This window comes from Ranitomeya imitator, chromosome 3 (genome assembly GCF_032444005.1).
Source record: "Ranitomeya imitator isolate aRanImi1 chromosome 3, aRanImi1.pri, whole genome shotgun sequence".
NCBI classification, from domain to species: Eukaryota; Metazoa; Chordata; class Amphibia; order Anura; family Dendrobatidae; genus Ranitomeya; species Ranitomeya imitator.
The window spans coordinates 709,909,979-709,931,881 of NC_091284.1; the positions used below are offsets into that span (position 1 = coordinate 709,909,979).

Sequence of the window (21,903 nt, forward strand, 5' to 3'; positions counted from 1 at the left end):
ATCTTGACTTTAAAAAAAACCCCAGAAATGTAGAAATTTTTCCAAGTTAATTAAAAAATAACAACTGAAAATATCACATGGTCATAAGTATTCAGACCCTTTGCTCAGTATTGAGTAGAATCATCCTTTTGAGCTAGTACAGCCATGCGTCTTCTTGGGAACGATGCAACAAGTTTTTCACACCTGGATTTGGGGATCCTCTGCCATTCTTCCTTGCAGATCCACTCCAGTTCCGTCAGGTTGAATGGTGAACGTTGGTGGACAGCCATTTTCAGGTCTCTCCAGAGATGTGCAATTGGGTTTAGGTCAGGGCTCTGGCTGGGCCAGTCAGGAATGATCACAGAGTTGTTCTAAAGCCACTCCTTTATTTTAGCTGTGTGCTTTGGGTCATTGTCTTGGTGAACCTTTGGCCAAGTCTGAGGTCCAGAGCACTCTGGAAGAGGTTTTCATCCAGGATATCTCTGTACTTGGCCGCATTAATGTTTCCTTCAATGGCAACCAGTTGTCCTGTCCCTGCAGCTGAAAAACACTCCCATAGCATAATGCTGCCACCACCATGTTTCACTGTTGGGATTCTATTGAGCAGGTGATGAGCAGTGCCTGGCTTTCTCCACACATACCGCTTAGAATTATCACTAAAAAGGTCTATCTTTGTCTCATCAGACCAGAGAATCTTATTTCTCATAGTCTGGGAGTCCTTCATGTGTGTTTTTAGCTACCTCTATGCAGGCTTTCATATGTCTTGCACTGAGGAGAGGCTTCTGTCGGCCCACTCTGCCATAAAGGCCCTACTGGTGGAGGGCTGCAGTGATAGTTGAGTTTGTGGAACTTTCTCCCATCTCCCTACTGCATCTCTGGAGCTCAGCCACAGTGATCTTGGGGTTCTTTACCTCTCTCACCAAGGCTCTTCTCCCACGATTGCTCAGTTTGGCTGGACAGACAGGTCTAGGAAGACTTCTGGTGGTCCCAAACTTCTTCCATTTAAGGATTATGGAAGCCATTGTGCTCTTAGGAACCTTGAGTACTGCAGAAATTCTGTTGTAACCTTGGCCAGATCTGTGCCTTGCCACAATTCTCAAAGTCAGTAAAAAGCGGTCAAGGAGGAGCGCTTAGAAAGCAGCCCAGGGAATGAATAGAGTGCCGCAGCTCCGAGAACCTCCAAAAGAGGATGGAAGCAGTGATTTGTAGATAAACAGTCACAGGAGCGCTGGAAGGAGACTCGGGCACAGGAGTAGGGTTAATCCACAATGCGTTTCGATAGATATTCAGTCTTTGTCAGGTGACCTGATGAAGACAGAGTATCTGTCAAAAAGCGTTGTGGATTAACCCTACTCCTGTGTCCGAGTCTCCTTCCAGCACTCCTGTGACCATTTATCTACAAATCATTGCCACAATTCTGTCTCTGAGCTCCTTGGCCAGTTTCTTTGACCTCATGATTCTCATTTGGTCTGACATGCACTGTGAGCTGTGAGGTCTTATATAGACAGGTGTGTGCCTTTCCAAATCAAGTCCAATCAGTTTAATTAAACAGTTGGCCTCCAATGAAGGAGAAGAACCAACTCAAGGAGGATCGCAAGGAATTGGACAGCATGTGACTTAAATATGAGTGTCTGAGAAAAGGGTCTGAATACTTATGACCATGTAATATTTCAGTTTTTCTTTTTTAATAAATTTGCAAAAATTTCTACATTTGTTTTTTTTTCGGTCAAGATGGGGTGCAGAGTTTACATTAATGAGAAAAAAAATAAACTTTTTTTTAAAATTTACCAAATGGCTGCAATGAAACAAAGAGTGAAAAATTTAAAGAGGTCGGAATATTTTCTTTACCCACTGTAAATGAAGCCACCGTTGTAGAAAACACGCCACATAGAGAAAGCTTTGTGTGAAGAGGTTCAGCCCTGCATTTGGAGAACAGAGTGCTATACTATGTATATATAGAGTAGTGTAAGAGAACAGTATGGGAAGTAAAATTCCTTTAGTCTGGAAAGAATGAAGCCTGAATATTAAGAGTTCCCATTAATCAGATGAACATTTAGAATAAGAAAGTTTGTGAACAGCATGCAACCCTATGATAGTCTTATGAGAGTCCAGATTATTAGGTTGTTCTGCAATGAAAAAATATTCTACTAGATTAAATTATTTTACAGAAAAATACAGCAATGGTTTTCGCAAAGGCTGCCTAAAAATATGTACACCCTAAAAAGAAGAAAAAAGCCTCCAAAACTAGACACCTACAAACTAAATATGTGCAAAGGATATAATCACATTTATTAGTTAGCATTAACACCACAAATACAATTGGACATGATTAAAAACAATAAAAAAAAAAACGGTAAGAGCAGTGTTCCTGGCATACATGAAAACATAGTTAATGGATAAATAAATACTACATTATTAGAAAAGTTAAGCAAGGTTATACAAACTATATTTAATTACAACCACTAGGTGTCAGTGATTACTCCTTTAAGTCATGCAATTATGCACAATACATTGCCCACTAAACTGGGACATAGAAAAATACAATGGCCGGACTACTGCTCCATTCACAATGTGTTTTTCGCCATCAGCTTTCTCAAGTAGTTAGTTATTTAGGGGCACACAGAGAGGTAGAAATAGGGCCATGGAATGGGTCCAAATTTTTAACAGACAATTAAGAAAGTAATATTGGCAGAAAGTACCTGTAATGTTTAAGAGTTACTCACGTTATTAAATTGCATTTTTTTCTATCTGATGTGATTCTCCTACTGTCAGAGCTTTTATCTTACATAGCGCACAGCTTATTTCCATATTGCTCAGCTACCACAGCTTGGCCGACTATGCACAATAGTTATACTACAGGAAAGGAGTTAACCCCTAACATACCAGTCAGCTCTCACCAGCCCATTGATATAACAGCGTATTTATACAACAGTTAGCTGATCACCTCCTTCTAAAGGTACCTTCACACTGAACAACTTTCCAACGAGAACGACAACGATCCGTGACGTTGCAGCGTCCTGGATAGCGATCTCGTTGTGTTTGACAGGCAGCAGCGATCAGGATCCTGCTGTGACATCGCTGGTCGTCGCTGAAAGTCCGGAACTTTATTTGGTTGTCAGGTCGGCGTGATTCGTCATGTTTGACAGCAAAAGCAACGATGCCTGCAATGTTTTTCAATGGAGCGAACAACCAGTGAGAACGATAAGTACGTCACTGGATCGCTCCTGCATTGTTCTGCTGTTGCCGGTGTTTGACGTCTCCTAGCGACCTAAACAGTGACGCTGCAGCGATCGGCTCGTTGTCTATATCGCTGCAGCGTCGCTTAATGTGACGGTACCTTAAGCTCCAGACGGGGCTCTCATCAGACCTGTAGAATCACAAATACCCTGCCCCAGCATCCAAAGCAGTTTTCTTAATCGCGGCTCTCATTTTTCTGAGCCATGGGCTTGTTCAAAGTCCCTGTTATCTCTATATGCAAATATCATGACAACAGTGTAGACTCAGAACAAACATTTGCAGACTATTAATGTGAGGTAGCAGTAGCATGAAACTGCTCACCAGAACTGTCACTCAAGGAGAAGTCCCCGCCTCCCCAAGCAACCAGGAAGTAAGGAGACAGTAACAAAACTGCTACACTCTGAGCCGCTCAAGAGACTTGAGAATACCCCTTCAATGAGAAGTGCCCACCAGTCATGATTGGGCCCTTATCCACCTTTACTACGGTATGCAGAAGTGAGAAGTTGCACCTGTGCTGGCGCCATGCCCCACATCAACAAGACGCTGCAGAACTATGAGGAGCAGCGTACATCACATGCGCACTGCTGATGGCCATCTTAGGGTAGGGTAAGCTGCAAATAGATGATAAATTAGAGATAATAAACATAAAATTAGGAAAACAGACACGATCGTTAGAAAAATAGATTGAACATGCTTCATTAGGCCAAGTTCTCAAGTGTTAAATTTGTCTCCTACAAATCAGCAGCAAAATCTGATTATGTTACAAGCCGATTTCAGAGCAGTTTCACAGTGGATTTTATACTAGTTACAATGAGAGGGTTGAAATCTGCAACCAAAATCGTGATACCGTGTTTGTGAGGACACATTCTGCAAAATTTGAAAAATCTTATCCAACTGCCTGTTAATCTAAACCGCTATGTATTCTAAACTGGGCAAATCCACAGGTAAAACTGCCACAAAACCATCCCCTGTGTATTTACCATAAATGTGGTTAAAGTTGATTTAAGACCAGCTTGGTGATCAATGTCTCATCTTCAGTCTTTACCTTTGTGCTGTTGTAGTAATGGCATCCACTATCTCCATAATTCTGTGAAGAGCAGAATCTGTTCCGATGGTCATATCTGTGCCACAGAAATCATTATCAATGGATCCCACCAGCCCGACAATATTGAGATAGCTAGACTTGTTGGCTTCATCAGAACTAATTTTTCCTAAATAAAAAAATATTAGTAAAAAAATGTTCACAAAAAAAAAAAAATACAAGTTGTCTTAAATTTATGATAAAAATAGAAAATAAAACCCTTTTATATAAAGACAATTTTGTGTGATGGTCACTCCAATACATTATTCTAGTGGAGATGCCATCTAACCCCGATAATGATGAGCCTCGAGTCAGTGCTAATAAAGGTCATTACACTTTCCACCAGTACGGTCCTCAGACATCAGTGGGGACAAGGATTTCCTCCCTGCTAATTTGGAAGAGCCATGCCATGGCTTACGAGAGAGATGCACCAAGTAGCTATTTTTATTGGCAATGTCGTTATGGGTGGCATATACAAATAGTGCCGACATAAATAATGTATTTTTTTTTTTTACTGTCACAGTGGTGGATCGATGAAAATCTTATTTTCATTACATATACTTTCCTGTATCACATTGGCTAACTATAGTTGTGATCAAATCGTTATATTGTTAAGATAATTGGCCAGTGGGAACTCTCCTGAAGACCTTGCTTTGAAGACTTGAAAACCTATTTCTAGCCTGTATCTACCTATTGTCAGAGAAGGGAGGAACCCTGAAAGTTCTAAAACTATTCTGCAGAGTAAACTCGTTTTGCGAAATAAAACCAATCTGAGGAATAAAACCCTTCTGCGGAATAAACCCCTTCTGTGACCAAAACCCTTCTGCTGACCATCTCAATCAGGATTTAACATTCACACTATCTACCTGCTTTGACAAGATCTGCAAGCAGTCCGCTCCACTCTGCTCTGAAAGTGTCTGCACCGGTCAAGCTTCCATCTCCACCAATGACACAAAGATTGGTAATCCCTTTTTTAATCAGGTTGCATGCTGCTTTAAGTCGGCCATCTCGAGCACGAAAATCTTGACATCTAGCACTTCCTATGACTGTACCACCCTATAAACAGACAGATGTAGTATTGAATAAAAACATTAATTATGAATAAAATTAGCTTTCATGTCAAATCAGATCCTAAAATGTTAGTGTCCGTGATCACCTAACTGACAGCTTCAGTGACAGCTTACACAGATATAGCAGACGGAATCAGTCCAGTATGGGTATATAACGTCCCAGGAGAATATTTCACAAAGGTAACAATAAGATATTTTCATACCACGTTTTATCACTATGTTTTCCCTATGCTTATGCTTTACGTGTATACTGGGAAAGCGCCCAACAAATGTGTCCATAGGGCTCTAATGCCAGGATGGAGGACAAAAAATAAATTTAGTCCAGTATACTTTATTACACAGCAAAACTAAAAGTCTAGAACAAACAGGTAAGATTCTGATGTTCTGTCCTTCAGGATGCAGTAAAAAACTTATCCTGTGTAATGATTCCTCTACTCACAGTGTCTAGAACTCAGCAATGGACAGCTCTGTCATCCTACCCAGTGCTAGGGCGTGCTGAGCTGTCAATGCTTTGATTGACCGCTCAGTTAATCTATCTGAGGTTAGGAGGTGCAGAGATTTCTCCAGGTGCTCCCTGTTCTTAGTAATTGCCCTTCTATTTAGGTGAGCTGTCTGGCCCAGATCACTGCCAGTCAAAAGTTTACACTCTCTGTTGTGTGTTTGCCTGATTCCTGTGCTGTGAGTTCTGATCTACTGCTGCCTGACCTTTGGACCATGTTCTGACTAACCGTTTGTTATTGCCCCTTTGCTTATCTGCTATTTCTCTGGTATTTTGACTCTGGACTGTGACCTGACTTATGCCTTAGTCTTTTCTCTTAGTTTACCATGTGATCTTTTGGTACTGACCCTGGAACATCTGACTTCTCTGCCTCACAGTCTGTTCGTGAGTTGTGACTGGCGTCACATTTTGACTAGCCCAATACTTTTTCTTTTTCCTCAAATCTGATTGTTCAAGATTTGTCCATGGAGCATCAACGACTAGAATCTTCAAAGTCCCAGCTGCAGGGTCAGTTTTCTAGTACTATGAATGCTTCCTAAAGCTCTCCTCTATCAATTGTTGCAATGACTCCTGTACCTTCTGATGTGCAGCTGGTCTTCCTTGAACCAGTAGTGAAACTTCCTGACAAATTTTCAAGGGAGAAGGATTAGTTTCGGGTATTCAGAAAGAGCTGCAGACAGTTTCTTTTACCTTGCGACCATCTACATTTTTCTCTAGGAAATTTTCGCCTGCTGATAGAAATTATGATGTTGGGAATTGCAAGCTGCTCGCTATCAAGTCAGCTTTTGAAAAATGGACACATTTTTGGAGGGAGCTATTCATCCGGTTATTGTGGTGACAGATCACACAAATTTAGCTGATTTTTTTTTTCATAAACTAGTTACAAATTTAGCTTATATTAATCTAACATAGTAACATAGTAACATAGTTAGTAAGGCCGAAAAAAGACATTTGTCCATCCAGTTCAGCCTATATTCCATCATAATAAATCCCCAGATCTACGTCCTTCTACAGAACCTAATTGTATGATACAATATTGTTCTGCTCCAGGAAGACATCCAGGCCTCTCTTGAACCCCCCGACTGAGTTCGCCATCACCACCTCCTCAGGCAAGCAATTCCAGATTCTCACTGCCCTAACAGTAAAGAATCCTCTTCTATGTTGGTGGAAAAACCTTCTCTCCTCCAGACGCAAAGAATGCCCCCTTGTGCCCGTCACCTTCCTTGGTATAATCAGATCCTCAGCGAGATATTTGTATTGTCCCCTTATATACTTATACATGGTTATTAGATCGCCCCTCAGTCGTCTTTTTTCTAGACTAAATAATCCTAATTTCGCTAATCTATCTGGGTATTGTAGTTCTCCCATCCCCTTTATTAATTTTGTTGCCCTCCTTTGTACTCTCTCTAGTTCCATTATATCCTTCCTGAGCACCGGTGCCCAAAACTGGACACAGTACTCCATGTGCGGTCTAACTAGGGATTTGTACAGAGGCAGTATAATGCTCTCATCATGTGTATCCAGACCTCTTTTAATGCACCCCATGATCCTGTTTGCCTTGGCAGCTGCTGCCTGGCACTGGCTGCTCCAGGTAAGTTTATCATTAACTAGGATCCCCAAGTCCTTCTCACTGTCAGATTTACCCAGTGGTTTCCCATTCAGTGTGTAAAGGTGACATTGATTCCTAAACAATTAACCCTTAGACAGGTCAGATAGTCCTTATTTTTTTCTAGATTAAATTTTTTCATCATGTTCAGACCGAGGTCTAAGAATGTTAGGGCTGACACTTTGTCATGCAGCCTTGATTCCGTTTCTCCTCCAGAACCTCTGTCCTCCATTCTTCCTCCAGGAATTGTGACTTCTATGGTATCCTCAGAATTGGAAGCTGAAATTCATAAAGTCTAGTTGTTAGCCCCATCCGCTACTCCTGAATCTAAATTATTTGTGCTTGTGTATCTAAGATTACATCTACTAGGAGTTTCATGATTCTGTCTTTAGTGGACACCCGGTGGTCACTGCTACACAGAAAGATGTTGCTAGACTCTTTTGGTGGCCATCTATGCTTAACAATGTTAAGGATTTTTTTATCCACTTTTGAGATTTGCGCATGTGCTAAAGGTACCATTACACTAAACGACTTACCAACGATCACGACCAGCGATACGACCTGGCCGTGATCGTTGGTAAGTCGTTGTGTGGTCGCTGGGGAGCTGTCACACAGACAGCTCTCTCCAGCGACCAACGATCAGGGGAAAGACTTCGGCATCGTTGAAACTGTCTTCAACGATGCCAAAGTCCCTGGGTAACCAGGGTAAACATCGGGTTACTAAGTGCAGGGCCGCGCCTAGTAACCCGATATTTACCCTGGTTACCATTGTAAAAGTTAAAAAAAAACAAAACAGTACATACTCACATTCCGATGTCTGTCACGTCCCCCGGCGTCCACAGGGTTAAAACTGCTTTCGGCAGGAGCGCTGCTAATGCATGTGCTGCTTCCGAGAGCTTTCCCTGCACTGTGTCAGCGCCGGCCGTAAAGCAGCGGTGACGTCACCGCTGTGCTTTGCTTTACGGCCGGCCGGCGCTGACACAGTGCAGGGAAAGCTCTCTGCAGCAGTGCGTGCATTAGCAGCGCTCCTGCCGAAAGCAGTTTTAACCCTGTGGACGCCGGGGGACGTGACAGACATCAGAATGTGAGTATGTACTGTTTGTTTTTTTTACTTTTACAATGGTAACCAGGGTAAATATCGGGTTACTAAGCGCGGCCCTGCGCTTAGTAACCCGATATTTACCCTGGTTACAGGTGAACACATTGCTAGATCGGCGTCACACACGCCGATCTAGCGATGACAGCGGGTGATCAGCGACCAAAAAAAGGTCCTGATCATTCCCCAGCGACCAACGATCTCCCAGCAGGGGCCTGATCGTTGGTCGCTGTCACACATAACAAGATCGTTAGCGGGATCGTTGCTACGTCACAAAAAGCGTGACGTTGCAATGATATCCTTAACGATATCGTTATGTGTGAAGGTACCTTAAAAGTCTGTCATAACCGGAAGGGAAATTGGCTCCATTGCTTATTTGAGAAAGACCGTGGACTCATTTGTCCATGGATTTCATTACTGATTTTCCTTTGTCTGGTGGAAAAACTATTATTTGGGTGGTGGTTGACCAATTCAGTAAATAAGCTCACTTTGTTCCATTATCTGGGTTACTTTATCCTGAAACTCTTTCCAGGTAATTTATCAATCATGTGGTGAGATTGCATGGCATTCCTTTGAACATTGTGTCTGAGGGGGGTGCAATTTGTCTTTAAATTCGGGAGGGCGTTTTGTAGGAAAGTGGGGACTGAATTGTCGTTACCACCCTCAAACCAATGGTCAGACCGAATGAATCAGTCATTAGAACAAATTTTAAGATGTTTTGTTGTGGCTCAGCAGGAGGACTGGTCCTCATTTTTGCCTCCCGCTGAGTTCACCTTTAACAGTCAAGTCAATCAGCCCACTGGACCTCGCCTTTCTTTTGTAATTATGTTTTTTTTCCTCATTTTGGTGAATTTTCTAGGATGAATTCTGGATATCCCAGAGTAGAGGTGACCATGCTGAAACTTGGCGATGTTTGCAGTGAGGTTCATAGGAATATTGAGGTGGCTCAGTTTTGTCAAAAATGTAAGGCTGATCGGAAACATTTGGCGGGTACCACTTTCAAAAGCTGGTGACAAAGTTTGGTTATCGTCCAAGAATATTAGGCTAAAAGTACCTTCAGCAAAGTTGGGTCCTAAATTTATTGGCCCTTACAAGATTCTGGAGGTTGTCAATCCAGTTGCCTTTAGATTAAAGCTTTCGTAATCCCTTCGTGTCCCCATTGTTTTCCACAGATCCCTGTTAAAGAAGTTTGTCCCTTTGTTGTATTCTCTCATTTCCATCTCATCCAGTCTCTGATGGAGGTTTGGAGTACGAGGTGCAGAGGATCGTGGATTCTCTAAGGGTTCGAAATTCACTCCAATCTCTTGTTCATTGGAGTGGATATGGACCCTGAGTTCAGGCTCATTCGGCGAAGGCTGATCGTTTGGTCAAAGCTTTTCATTGTAGGTTTCCTGGGAAACCTAGGGGTCGGGTTGCCCGTCTTAGAAGAGGGGGTACTGTCACTGTTCCTCCACAGAGTGTCTGGGACTCAGTAATGGACAGCTCTGTCATCCTATCTAGTGGTGGGGCGTGCTGAGCTGTCAGAGCTTTGACTGGCAACTCAGTTAATCTGAGACTGGGAGGTGGAGAGATTTCTCTAGGTGTTTCCTGTTCTTAGTAATTGCCCTGCTATTTAGGCGAGCTGTCTGGCCTAAATCACTGCCAGTCAAAAGGTTAGGCTCTTTGGTGGGCATTTGCTTGATTCCATTGCTTCTGATGGACCGCTGCCTGACCTTTGGACCTTGCTCTGACTACCCATTTGTTTTTGCCCCTTTGCTTATCTGCTATTCCTCTGGTATTCTGACCCTGGACTGTGACCCGACTTTTATGCCTTTGTCTTTTCCCTTAGTTTACTACGTGCACTTTTGGTATAGACCGTGAAACGTCTGATTTCTCTGCCTCACAGCCTGTCCGTGAGTTGTGACTAGCGTCACATTCTGATACACTATTCACGTCAGGTTTTTAAAAAAAAACAACTCATTTTATATACAATTTAAGTGATTTCTATATTCAATTTTTTCCACCAGATGTGATCACAACAGGCTGACTCCTCCTGGCCTCTGAAGATCACTTGTTATTTGGCTGTACATAAAGACTTCAATCTTCATATTTTCAATACCCTTCCATCTTATGTATAGGCCTTGTCTAAATGAGGACCACCCCGCTGGAAGTCCATTTTGTAATGCAATTTTAGGTCAAAATCTCATAGAGGTTTGGCTGGACTGGAATATAGAGTTATGGTATTATCAGTACAGGACAGAGGGTTTTAGTGCTGTTCTTTTATGCTGCACTTATACTTATAGAGACAGCCCCATTCACTATACTATAGGTATGAGTGCTATTCGTGAAAAACATTGTTAGCACTTGTATACAAAAAACTGATGTGTGAATGAGCCCAAACTTTATCTCTGCAGCTAATGCTTCGTGTGCAGCCATCCTGTAATTTTTTTAGTCTCTGGGAGAAGGTGCTTTATTAATGATATTTGTCTACCAATTTATTGTCATTAATTGCTGCTGCCATAATGCATGTCCCCATAGAGGAGGAGGCAGGAAGCAAAGGCTATGTGCACAGTAGGAAATGTGGTGCAGAATTTTCTGCACTAAATCTGCATCTCCTGGCAGAATCCGCAGGTGCGTTTTTTATGCGTTCTTTGTGCAGAATTGATGCGGATTTTGTGCAGTTTTAGTGCAGTTTTTACCACTGCGGATTTATATTAATGGAGGGTTGCAGAAACGATGCAGAAATGCACAAAAGAAGTGACATGCACCACTTTGAAATCTGCAGCGTTTCTGCGCAGATTTTTCTGCACCATGTGCACAGCTTTTTTTTTTTCACATTGATGTACATTGTACTGTACATCACAGTGCAGATCTGCAGCGTTTCTGCAGCAGAAAAATCTGCTGCAGATCTGCACTAATTCTGCACTAAATCTGCATCGTGTGCACATACCCTTTAAGTGTGTCCAATAAGGGAGGTTTTGGGAAGAAAAATGGAAGAAACGTTTAAAAACAAACAAAAAAACAGAACATATACATAACCTCTTTTCTATAGACATATCTGGTTAAACGCATTGTCAGACCTCTACAAAAAAAATTCAGAGGCAATGGCGTCCCATGAGGTCTGTGATTGGCTACGGCCATCAGGTGACGGGAATGGGATGTCATTTGATGCATATCCAATGACCATCCCTGCCATTTTGAAAATATTTTAGAGGTCCAACACCCCCCATTAAAAGACTTGCCTCTTGGTAAAATCTACACCACAACCATGTCCACCTTCAGTGACAGCTTGGACTTGGTCATCCAGGTCACATGCTGCAGATTTTAAATTGGCAGTATATTACAATATCAGAGATGGGGATCTCATGAAATCTTATTCACATGTAAATTGGCAAAAGCTGCGGATTTCACATCCACAGCAAGTCACTTTATGCAGCTGATATTCTTAGTGGATTTTACATTGCAAAGGAAGACATCTGGGGTATATCCATTTAGTGTAAATGTTTCTGCTGTGTATTTGCTCTGCAAATTCAGCATCACGCATATCCTGAGTGGACTTTCCATTACTCACACATGGAAAGTGCTGCTCAACCACTGCATAAAATATCACCTCAACCTTTTTCCGTTGCCGTCCACGATTATATTTTATACAGTCTATTTAAAGGCTTATTCCAATCTTCATAGATAGATATTAGAGGATAGTTCTTGCAAAAACAAGCACTTTTTTTTACAATTTCAGAGTATTCAAATTTACAGCCATTTTTGAGATATTTACATAAAAAAAATGTTTACAGCTTATTGCCTAGGAGACAGACCACCACTATTGTCTAGCTTGTAAGCACAGTGCTAAAACTGGCCAGGACTAGGAGATAACCGCACACTCCAGTTAATATCTAAAATAATACATACATGCTAGCCACCTTAGGGAGAGACCCAAGTTGGGCTAAATGTAGCGGGACGAAAGAGACCGAAAAGCCCTCTACTTAAAGGAAGTACATAGTGGATGCTTTCCTGAAACGGAAAGTACTTGCAAGCAGCAGAATACAAAGAATAGCAGGTTTACCCAGAATCCTTTGCAGTAGGCGGAGCTATGCAAATCATCTCTTTCCACCCCTGTCTAATCCACAGCGCTTGGAACCGCCAAGCGTGCAATGCTGCGGATTAGTTTCTAAATTTACACAGCCAACCAATTCCTACCTGTGGACACGTGTTTCGGGCTTTAGGCCCTCATCAGCACAGGGCTGGAATTGGTTGGCTGTATGGAGTGGGGCTCGGTGAGCAAGCGATACATACATGCTAGCCACCTTAGGGAGAGACCACCAATTCCAGCCCTGTGCTGATGAGGGCCTAAAGCCCGAAACACGTGTCCACAGGTAGGAATTGGTTGGCTGTGTAAATTTAGAAACTAATCCGCAGCATTGCACGCTTGGCGGTTCCAAGCGCTGTGGATTAGACAGGGGTGGAAAGAGATGATTTGCATAGCTCCGCCTACTGCAAAGGATTCTGGGTAAACCTGCTATTCTTTGTATTATGCTGCTTGCAAGTACTTTCCGTTTCAGGAAAGCATCCACTATGTATTTCCTTTAAGTAGAGGGCTTTTCGGTCTCTTTCGTCCCGCTACATTTAGCCCAACTTGGGTCTCTCCCTAAGGTGGCTAGCATGTATGTATCGCTTGCTCACCGAGCCCCACTCCATACAGCCAACCAATTCCAGCCCTGTGCTGATGAGGGCCTAAAGCCCGAAACACGTGTCCACAGGTAGGAATTGGTTGGCTGTGTAAATTTAGAAACTAATCCGCAGCATTGCACGCTTGGCGGTTCCAAGCGCTGTGGATTAGACAGGGGTGGAAAGAGATGATTTGCATAGCTCCGCCTACTGCAAAGGATTCTGGGTAAACCTGCTATTCTTTGTATTATGCTGCTTGCAAGTACTTTCCGTTTCAGGAAAGCATCCACTATATCTAAAATAAAACACTGAAAATTTAAATATGCAGCAAATTACAAAATTGCTTGTATTTATGCAGCTCCCCAGAGATCTGGTCGTTGCAGTATGACACTCTGCCACTAAGGGGAGTGTGTTATGAACTGGTGGTTTAGGAGCAACATGGGACGAGCTCTGAAGGAGGTGGTACCTGTACTGACCGCAGTCCCTAAGCTCAACACAACACTAGAAGTAGCCGTGGGATGCTCCTGTCACTCCCTAGGCACCTCGTCACAGCCTGAGAACTAACTACCCCTAAAGATAGAAACAGGAAAGCTATCTTGCCTCAGAGAAAATCCCCAAAGGATAGATAGCCCCCCACAAGTAATGACTGTGAGTGGAGAGGGAAAAGACATACACAGAATGAAACCAGGATGTAGCACAGGAGGCCAGTCTAGCTAGATAGATAAGACAGGATAGAATACTGGGCGGTCAGTATAAAAACTACAAAAATCCACACAGAGTTTACAAAAATCTCCACACCTGACTAAAGGTGTGGAGGGTAAATCTGCTTCCCAGAGCTTCCAGCTTAACTGAATCAATCCATACTAACAAGCTGGACAAAACATAGAATACACAGAACGAATAAGTCCACAACATGTGGACAGAAAAGAGTAAAGCAAGGACTTAACTTTGCTGAACTGGTCAGGATGTCAGGGAAATCCAAGAGAGATGTGAATCCAACCAAAAACCATTGACAAGTGGCACTGCTGAAGGGAAGAACCAGGCATAAATAGCTGAGCAGAAAGACAATCAGTGGAAGCAGCTGCAGACTGCTAAATCCAAGGAGCAGCCATACCACTTAAAACCACCGGAGGGAGCCCAAGAGCAGAACTCACAAAAGTGCCACTTACAACCACCGGAGGGAGCCCAAGAGCGGAATTCACAACAGGAGTGATGGTACGTCAGATGGCACTGAAGGAATTCTACTGACCAGGTATCACCAGCACACATTACACTTCACACTCCGGCCACTAGGGGGAGAAAAAGGCTTTATTTATTGGGCCACTCCTCACACTGGTAAAACTAGGGGTTGGATAGGAAGTTAGTCAGAAGCTGACTGGGTTGGATTCAGGCAACATCCCGTGGCAGGGGGTGTTGCAGGGAGAAGACACAGGGGGGTCCCTGTCAGGCGTGGGAACCTGGCAGGTGCCTAGCGAACAGAGCAGAACGTAACGGAACCGCGCCTGCACACCCTGCGGCGGTATCCTAAGAGAGAGACACGAAGGGAAGAATATTGTGGTACAGTGAGAAACGAGATCAAGCACAAAGGAGAACCAGTTGGAGTCGTGCCGTGAGACCGAGGCAACATCCTACTGAGGCGCATAGCCGGTGGCCGGAACACCGCGGGAGTAACTGACTCTAGGCCTTACTTCGAACTCCGCAGGACAGTTAATTATAGGTTGGCTGTCTACCTTAAATTTCCTACGAAGACACAGGGCCACGAGTTCTCGGTACTGGGCCTCTCTGGTTTGGTTCTGAGGCTGTCACGGTGGCTAGGCCCCGTCCGCGACCCTGCTAAGGGGTGTCCAATAAAGGTGGTACAGGAATCTGTCAAGGTTTCGTGACGCCACCTGTGGTGTTCGGTCAGGGTGACCGACGCTGCTGTGGGGTCCGCTGGGGTGATGGAATGGCAGCTGGATGGTACACCTTCTCACAGGTGAAGTATGTCCCCAGGGTAAGGTGGATGGTGATGGTGTGAGGTGCAGTCAATAACGAGGACACAAGGTTGCAGTCTCTTTACCTCTTTACTGAAGACTTCAGGATCCTCAATCCAGAGCACGCTTAACAGGGCTATCTGAGACCGGCCGGTCCGATGGGCACTTCCAGAGTTCCCTTTGCAGGTGGAAATCAGTGCCTACCACTGGCGCCTGTGTGTTTTAGTGCTACCCTGCTGAGCATTCGGAATAGTCCTCACAACTGCTGTTCTCGTTCGTTCGTTCTAATTCTCTCTCGCTTGTTCCAGATGTTACTAGTTTCTCGTCCCCCAGTATGTTATGGCTAGGACGCACCCGTATGACGGGAAGGCTCGGAGCTCTTCCGGGACCCTAGAGACGCCCCTCTCCACGCGTTGCCCCCTATGTCTTCGTAGGAAATTTAAGGTAGACAGCCAACCTATAATTAACTGTTCTGCTCTGTTCGCTAGGCACCTGCCAGGTTCCCACGCCTGACAGGGACCCCCCTGTGTCTTCTCCCTGCAACACCCCCTGCCATGGGATGTTGCCTGAATCCAACCCAGTCAGCTTCTGACTAACTTCCTATCCAACCTCTAGTTTTACCAGTGTGAGGAGTGGCCCAATAAATAAAGCCTTTTTCTCCCCCTAGTGGCCGGAGTGTGAAGTGTAATGTGTGCTGGTGATACCTGGTCAGTAGAATTCCTTCAGTGCCATCAGACGTACCATCACTCCCCTTAGTGGCAGAGTGTCATACTGCAACGACCAGATCTCTGGGGCGCTGCGAGAACTCGTGGCCCTGTGTCTGGGGGCGCTCTATTTACTCTAACTACTCAACAGTACCCATTCATGAAGGTGGACACAACCCTTCAAGAAAAGGCATCAAAGAAAACACTTCTGTTGCCTTCTGATATGAACCCTTATTCTTCATTGCAAGAATTGTATCTCTGGCTGTATGATTACGTCTTTCTAAAAGCGTCTACACCCATAGTGTTAATTGTAAAAGGTCAAAGTATCGCATCTATTTGTGTGTGGCATTTGAAACAAGACTCCACTTAGAACTTTGACCTCATCTGGCACTAAAATGGCAGGTTATTTTAGTCCTGGACATTGACTGTAACCTTTTGGCCAGAAAGATGTGAAGACTTAAGTATCCTATCTTGGCCAAAAAGAAATGTCAAGTTGTCACAATGCCCCTTCATTGATAGGGCAGACATCTCACAAACCACTGTGTTAGTTATTTAAAGGTTTTTGGGAAAGTAGATGTCATCTCCTAACATTTTAATGAGAGTAAAGAACCAACTACACCAAGAAAATGTTAAAAAAAATATATATAATATAATTATTATACTATATATAAGTGACCAAGGGTCACTATAGCGTCTTGCAGTTTGTTGTTCTGTCAGTATTCGCCTATTATATGTGAACATGCTAAATACATAAGAAATTAGCAATTTTCACTTTGGCCGAAAACTTCAACATGAAGCCTTCTAGTTCCTGTTGGGAACTCAGAGCCTATTTTTATATAGAAACCTTTCTGAGCTTCTAATGTCAGCATGCTCCCATAAGGGCAAAAGTCATTGTGACCATCACCACATAAATGGTGGATCTTGTGTCATCTACGGGATATAGAGGTGTTAACTTTCATTGTAATCCTGCCCTTACTGATAATGAGACAGCTGAAAAGTCTTTTGTACAGAACAAGAATTGTGATTCTTTTGTATAAAACTTAGAGACCATGGTGAAAATTTAAAGAACTCTCTTTTTTTTTTCAATAATAAAGTTATGGCTTTCAGAAGCAGAAGTGCATTGTTTGGCCGACAGTCCTCTAATGTGTATGGAAAAATGAAAAAAACACTACCAAAAAAGTGTAAAAACGCATTTAATATATAAAACTGCTTTAAACAATAGGTCATTTTCTGATTACAAATTCCTTTTAAGCCTGCTTTACAATCCTTTTTTTTGTTGTTTTTTTTTATTGAAAATCCACCAATTCCCCATGATTTGTATTGACAATCGCCCCACACCCCCCATATACATTAAACTATCATCTGAGCCCATCAATATATCAGAGGGTTCAGCAGACACTAGTCCAATGAGTATGGGGGCCATACACATTAGATGACTGGCGGCCGAACAATGCACTCCCGCTTTCGAAAGCCAGAACTTTTTTTTAGAAAACAGGATGTAATTTTGAATGACAACATTCATTTTATAATGAAATGGGAAAAACGTGAAAAAAAGTTTCAAGTGAAATTAAAATTTGAAACAAAAGAAACGCAATTCAATTCTACATCCTAGGGTACTGAAAGGGTTAGCAGAGGAAATTGCACAACCACTAGCCAGAATCTTTGAAAACTCCTGGAAAACAGGAGAAGTCCCAGAAGACTGGAAAATGGCAAATGTTGTCCCTATGTTCAAAAAAGGAAAGAAGATGGAGCCAGGAAATTACAGGATATGTCTATACCAGGAAAGATCTTTTGAACAAAATATTAAACAGCATGTATGCAAGTACTTGGATAAGAATACAGTAATTAACCAGGGCCAGCATGGATTTGTAGCAAACAAGTCATTCCAGACTAATCTAATTTCCTTCTATGATGGAATCACTGACTGAGTTGATCAGGGAAATGCGGTAGATATAGTATATCTCGACTTTAGAAAATCATTTGATAAAGTATCTTATACCATCCTTATTGAAAAAAGTATGGGATTGATAAGTCTACTGTTAGGTTGATTCATAACTGGCTCAGTGATTGTACTCAAAGAGTGGTGACAAATGGTTGCACATCCTTATATATTATTTCTAAACACTCTTTTTCGGTGATAACTTTGTATCTCTGTTCATATTGCACCCACACACACAAATCATACACCATTTGAAAGGTAAACTTGCCCCCTTCAGCAAGAAAATAGCCAAACAAACCACACATCCACGATGTGATCACAAAATACAGTTTAAATATTAATTTTCATAAACCTGCAGTAAGGAAAAATGACCTACAGGTAGCACCACACTACCCCAAATCACACTACCACAAAGCTGATTACAGACATCAAACAAATCCTAACATTTGCCTTGGGGTCTTTCCAGCTTGCCGAACTCCTTGCCGAGCCGATTTCAGGCACATTGGAGGATTGCACACTTCACTGCAGGTGAGTCACATATGCAAACACATTTGTAAACATGCGCTGCCTATTCAATTGCACACTTGCTCCGTTTATACTCCACCGACACACACAAATGATACACCATTTCAAAGGTCAAATTACCTGCAGGTGGCATTTGCTCCGCCTCCGCAAGATAAATAACCCAGTCTATGAATACAATGCGGTGAATCACCGTGCGTACAAGAGGGGGTGGCGCTTTGGGCAGAACGGGGTATCCGCTGCGTCCAAAGCGCAGAGAATCCTGAACGTGGAGACATAGCCTAAGAGGAGACTTAATAGCTGTCTACAAATATTTTATGGGCTGACACAGTGTAGAGGGATTATCCTTATTCTCATTTGCACATGGAAACACAAGAAGCAATGAAATGAAACTGGGAGAAGGTGCAGGTTAGATATTAGAAAAATCTTTTTGACAGTGAGGGTGATCAATGAGTGGAAGTCTTCAATGGAAGTCTTCAACCAAAGGCTGGACAGACATCTGTCTCAGATGGTTTAGTGAATCCTGCGTGGCATTGAGCAGTGGGTTTGATACTATGACCCTTGAAGTCCCTTCCAACTCCAACATTCTATGATTTGTTTGACTTTTTACAGCGTTCATTTTGTGATTAAACTCCAAGTCACTATGATTATGGTAAAAGTATAGTTTTGTTATTTAAGTGATGAAAAAAATCAGAAACTAGTAAAAAAAAAGAAGAAGAAGAAAATGGATTTGAGTTGCCATTTTCTGAGATCTGTAACTGTTCTACTTTTCTGTCTATGGAGCTGTGCGGTGGCTTCTTATATGCTTGGCAAGCTGATATTTAATTGACACCATTTTTGGGTGGATAATGGCATTTTGGGAACATATTTTTAGGGAGGTGCTAGGACTTTTTCTCTAACGTTATATATTGATTGATTGGACGGGTGCAGTGATACAAAATATACTTTGTTTTTTAATTTATTATTACAGGAAAAAAGGAGAGTAATCTGAATTATTATTATTTATTTTTTTTACAAAACTTTTTTTTTAGGTTTAGTACCCTTTAGGAAATTCTATAAACTGCAATACATACTGTAGGATATAGACAAAGAGACATTCTTATATGCTTCGCAGTAAATCAAAAATGACAGTGGGGTTGATGAAAGTCAGTGGGTGCATGTGCACATTAGCAATTGTACTATTTAAGTGCTGCTATAATGGATTGACAGCAGCATTTTAAATGTTTAAACAGCATTGATTGGGGCCAGTATTTACTAATTATGATGCGGGAACTTGACTTACCATGTACAGATACGTCATATGTTGTGAACAGGTCAAAGGGGTTTCTGGTTCAAATCGATAAGTCTGCAGTGGCCTTGTGTGACTGCAGACTTATGAATTTCTCCCGATGCAAGCAGTATGCGCTGCGAGGATTCGCCGGTTTCTGAGCCGGGAGTATGCATAACTCATACATACACTCTGGTCCTGGCTCAGAAACTGGCGAATCCCCGCAGCACACAGTGCACGCGCTGGGGAGATTCATAAGTCTGCAGTCACACAGGGCCACTGAAGACTTATCGATTTGGACCAGATAACCCCTTAAAGGCAAAGTTTGTGACTGTAAAACGTCCACCTCCATATTTGACCAATTACATTGTCTACAACATTGGTGTGATTGGCGAGAAGTCTGCGTTTAATTCTTCCCCAAATCAAAATGCTGACACATCGCCAGCACTGTAGTTGATCCACAGTGTAGCTGGAGCCAGGGCCGTATTTGCCACTAGGCACTTGAGGGCACGTGCCTAGGGCGGGGACAATGCAGGGGGCGGCACCTGAGCAAGTTTAAAAAAAAAAATTTTTTTTTTTTTAAGTCCGGGGTCGCCCCGCCCAACTACCTCAGTCCCGGTTGCTGCGGGGGGAGGTGGTATCGGGCGCAGGGCCGCCATCAGGGCATTGCTGCCCTGACTACTGTATGGGGCAGAAATGGGTGCTGTACCTTTAAGCAGCAGCCCAAGTGCATCATGGTCCTGACGGCGGTCATGTGACACGCTGCGCGCTCTTCTTAATGTAAGAGCACTGGAGCAGACTGCAGAGAAGCAGGTAATGTTTGTGGGAGAAGATACTGAAGTCAGCGGTGAGCAGGGAGAGGAGGCGGGCAGTGTGTGAGGACTCAGAGGAAGCTGCAGAGAGGAGTGAGGTGAGAGAGGAGACGGGAGTCTGCTAATGTGAGTGAGTGAGGAGAGGGGAGGCTGCTAAGGGGAGGAGATGAGAGGCTGGTAAGGAGAGGAGATGAGAGGCTGGTAAGGAGAGGAGAGGCTGGTAAGGAGAGGAGAGGCTGGTAAGGAGAGGAAATGAGAGGCGGTTAAGGAGAGGAGATGAGAGGCTGGTAAGGAGGAAATGAGAGGCTGGTAAGGAGAGGAGAGGCTGGTAAGGAGAGGAGATGAGAGGCGGTTAAGGAGAGATGAGAGGCTGGTAAGGAGGAGATGAGAGGCTGGTAAGGAGAGGAGATGCGAGGCTTGTAAGGAGAGAAGATGCGAGGCTGGTAAGGAGAGGAGATGCGAGGCTGGTAAGGAGAGGAGATGCGAGGCTGGTAAGGAGGAGATGAGAGGCTGGTAAGGAGGAGATGAGAGGCTGGTAAGGAGAGGAGATGCGAGGCTTGTAAGGAGAGAAGATGCGAGGCTGGTAAGGAGAGGAGATGCGAGGCTGGTAAGGAGAGGAGATGAGAGGCTGGTAAGGAGGAGATGAGAGGCTGGAAAGGAGATGAGATGAGAGGCTGGTAAGGAGAGGAGATGAGAGGCTGGTAAGGAGAGGAGATGAGAGGTTGGTAAGGAGAGGAGATGAGAGGTTGGTAAGGAGAGGAGATGAGAGGCTGGTAAGGAGAGGAGATGAGAGGCTGGTAAGGAGAGGAGATGAGAGGCTGGTAAGGAGAGGAGATGAGAGGCTGGAAAGGAGAGGGGATGAGAGGCTAGAAAGGAGAGGAGATGAGAGGCTGGAAAGGAGAGGAGATGAGAGGCTAGAAAGGAGAGATGAGAGGCTGGAAAGGAGAGGAGATGAGAGGCTGGAGAGGAGATGAGAGGCTGGAGAGGAGATGAGAGGCTGGAGAGGAGATGAGAGGCTGGAGAGGAGATGAGAGGCTGGAGAGGAGAGGCTGCAGAGGAGAGGAGAGGCTGGAGAGGAGATGAGAGGCTGGAGAGGAGATGAGAGGCTGGAGAGGAGGAGATGAGAGGCTGGTAAGGAGGAGATGAGAGGCTGGTAAGGAGAGGAGATGCGAGGCTTGTAAGGAGAGAAGATGCGAGGCTGGTAAGGAGAGGAGATGCGAGGCTGGTAAGGAGAGGAGATGAGAGGCTGGTAAGGAGGAGATGAGAGGCTGGAAAGGAGATGAGATGAGAGGCTGGTAAGGAGAGGAGATGAGAGGTTGGTAAGGAGAGGAGATGAGAGGTTGGTAAGGAGAGGAGATGAGAGGCTGGTAAGGAGAGGAGATGAGAGGCTGGTAAGGAGAGGAGATGAGAGGCTGGTAAGGAGAGGAGATGAGAGGCTGGTAAGGAGAGGAGATGAGAGGCTGGAAAGGAGAGG

The 21,903-nt window shown here is 43.7% G+C and overlaps 1 protein-coding gene across 3 annotated transcripts in view; it reads right to left on the minus strand.

Moving 5' to 3' along the window:
• Window positions 1-21,903, minus strand: part of PFKM (phosphofructokinase, muscle) — a 118,390-nt gene that overhangs the window by 35,215 nt on the left and 61,272 nt on the right. For all 3 annotated transcript variants that reach the window (XM_069758663.1, XM_069758661.1, XM_069758662.1), the window contains 2 exons: window positions 5,164-5,353; window positions 4,262-4,427 (listed from right to left, as the gene is read on the minus strand). In XM_069758663.1, coding sequence (XP_069614764.1) covers window positions 4,262-4,427; window positions 5,164-5,353 — 356 coding nt within the window. The remainder of the gene's footprint in view (window positions 1-4,261; window positions 4,428-5,163; window positions 5,354-21,903) is intronic.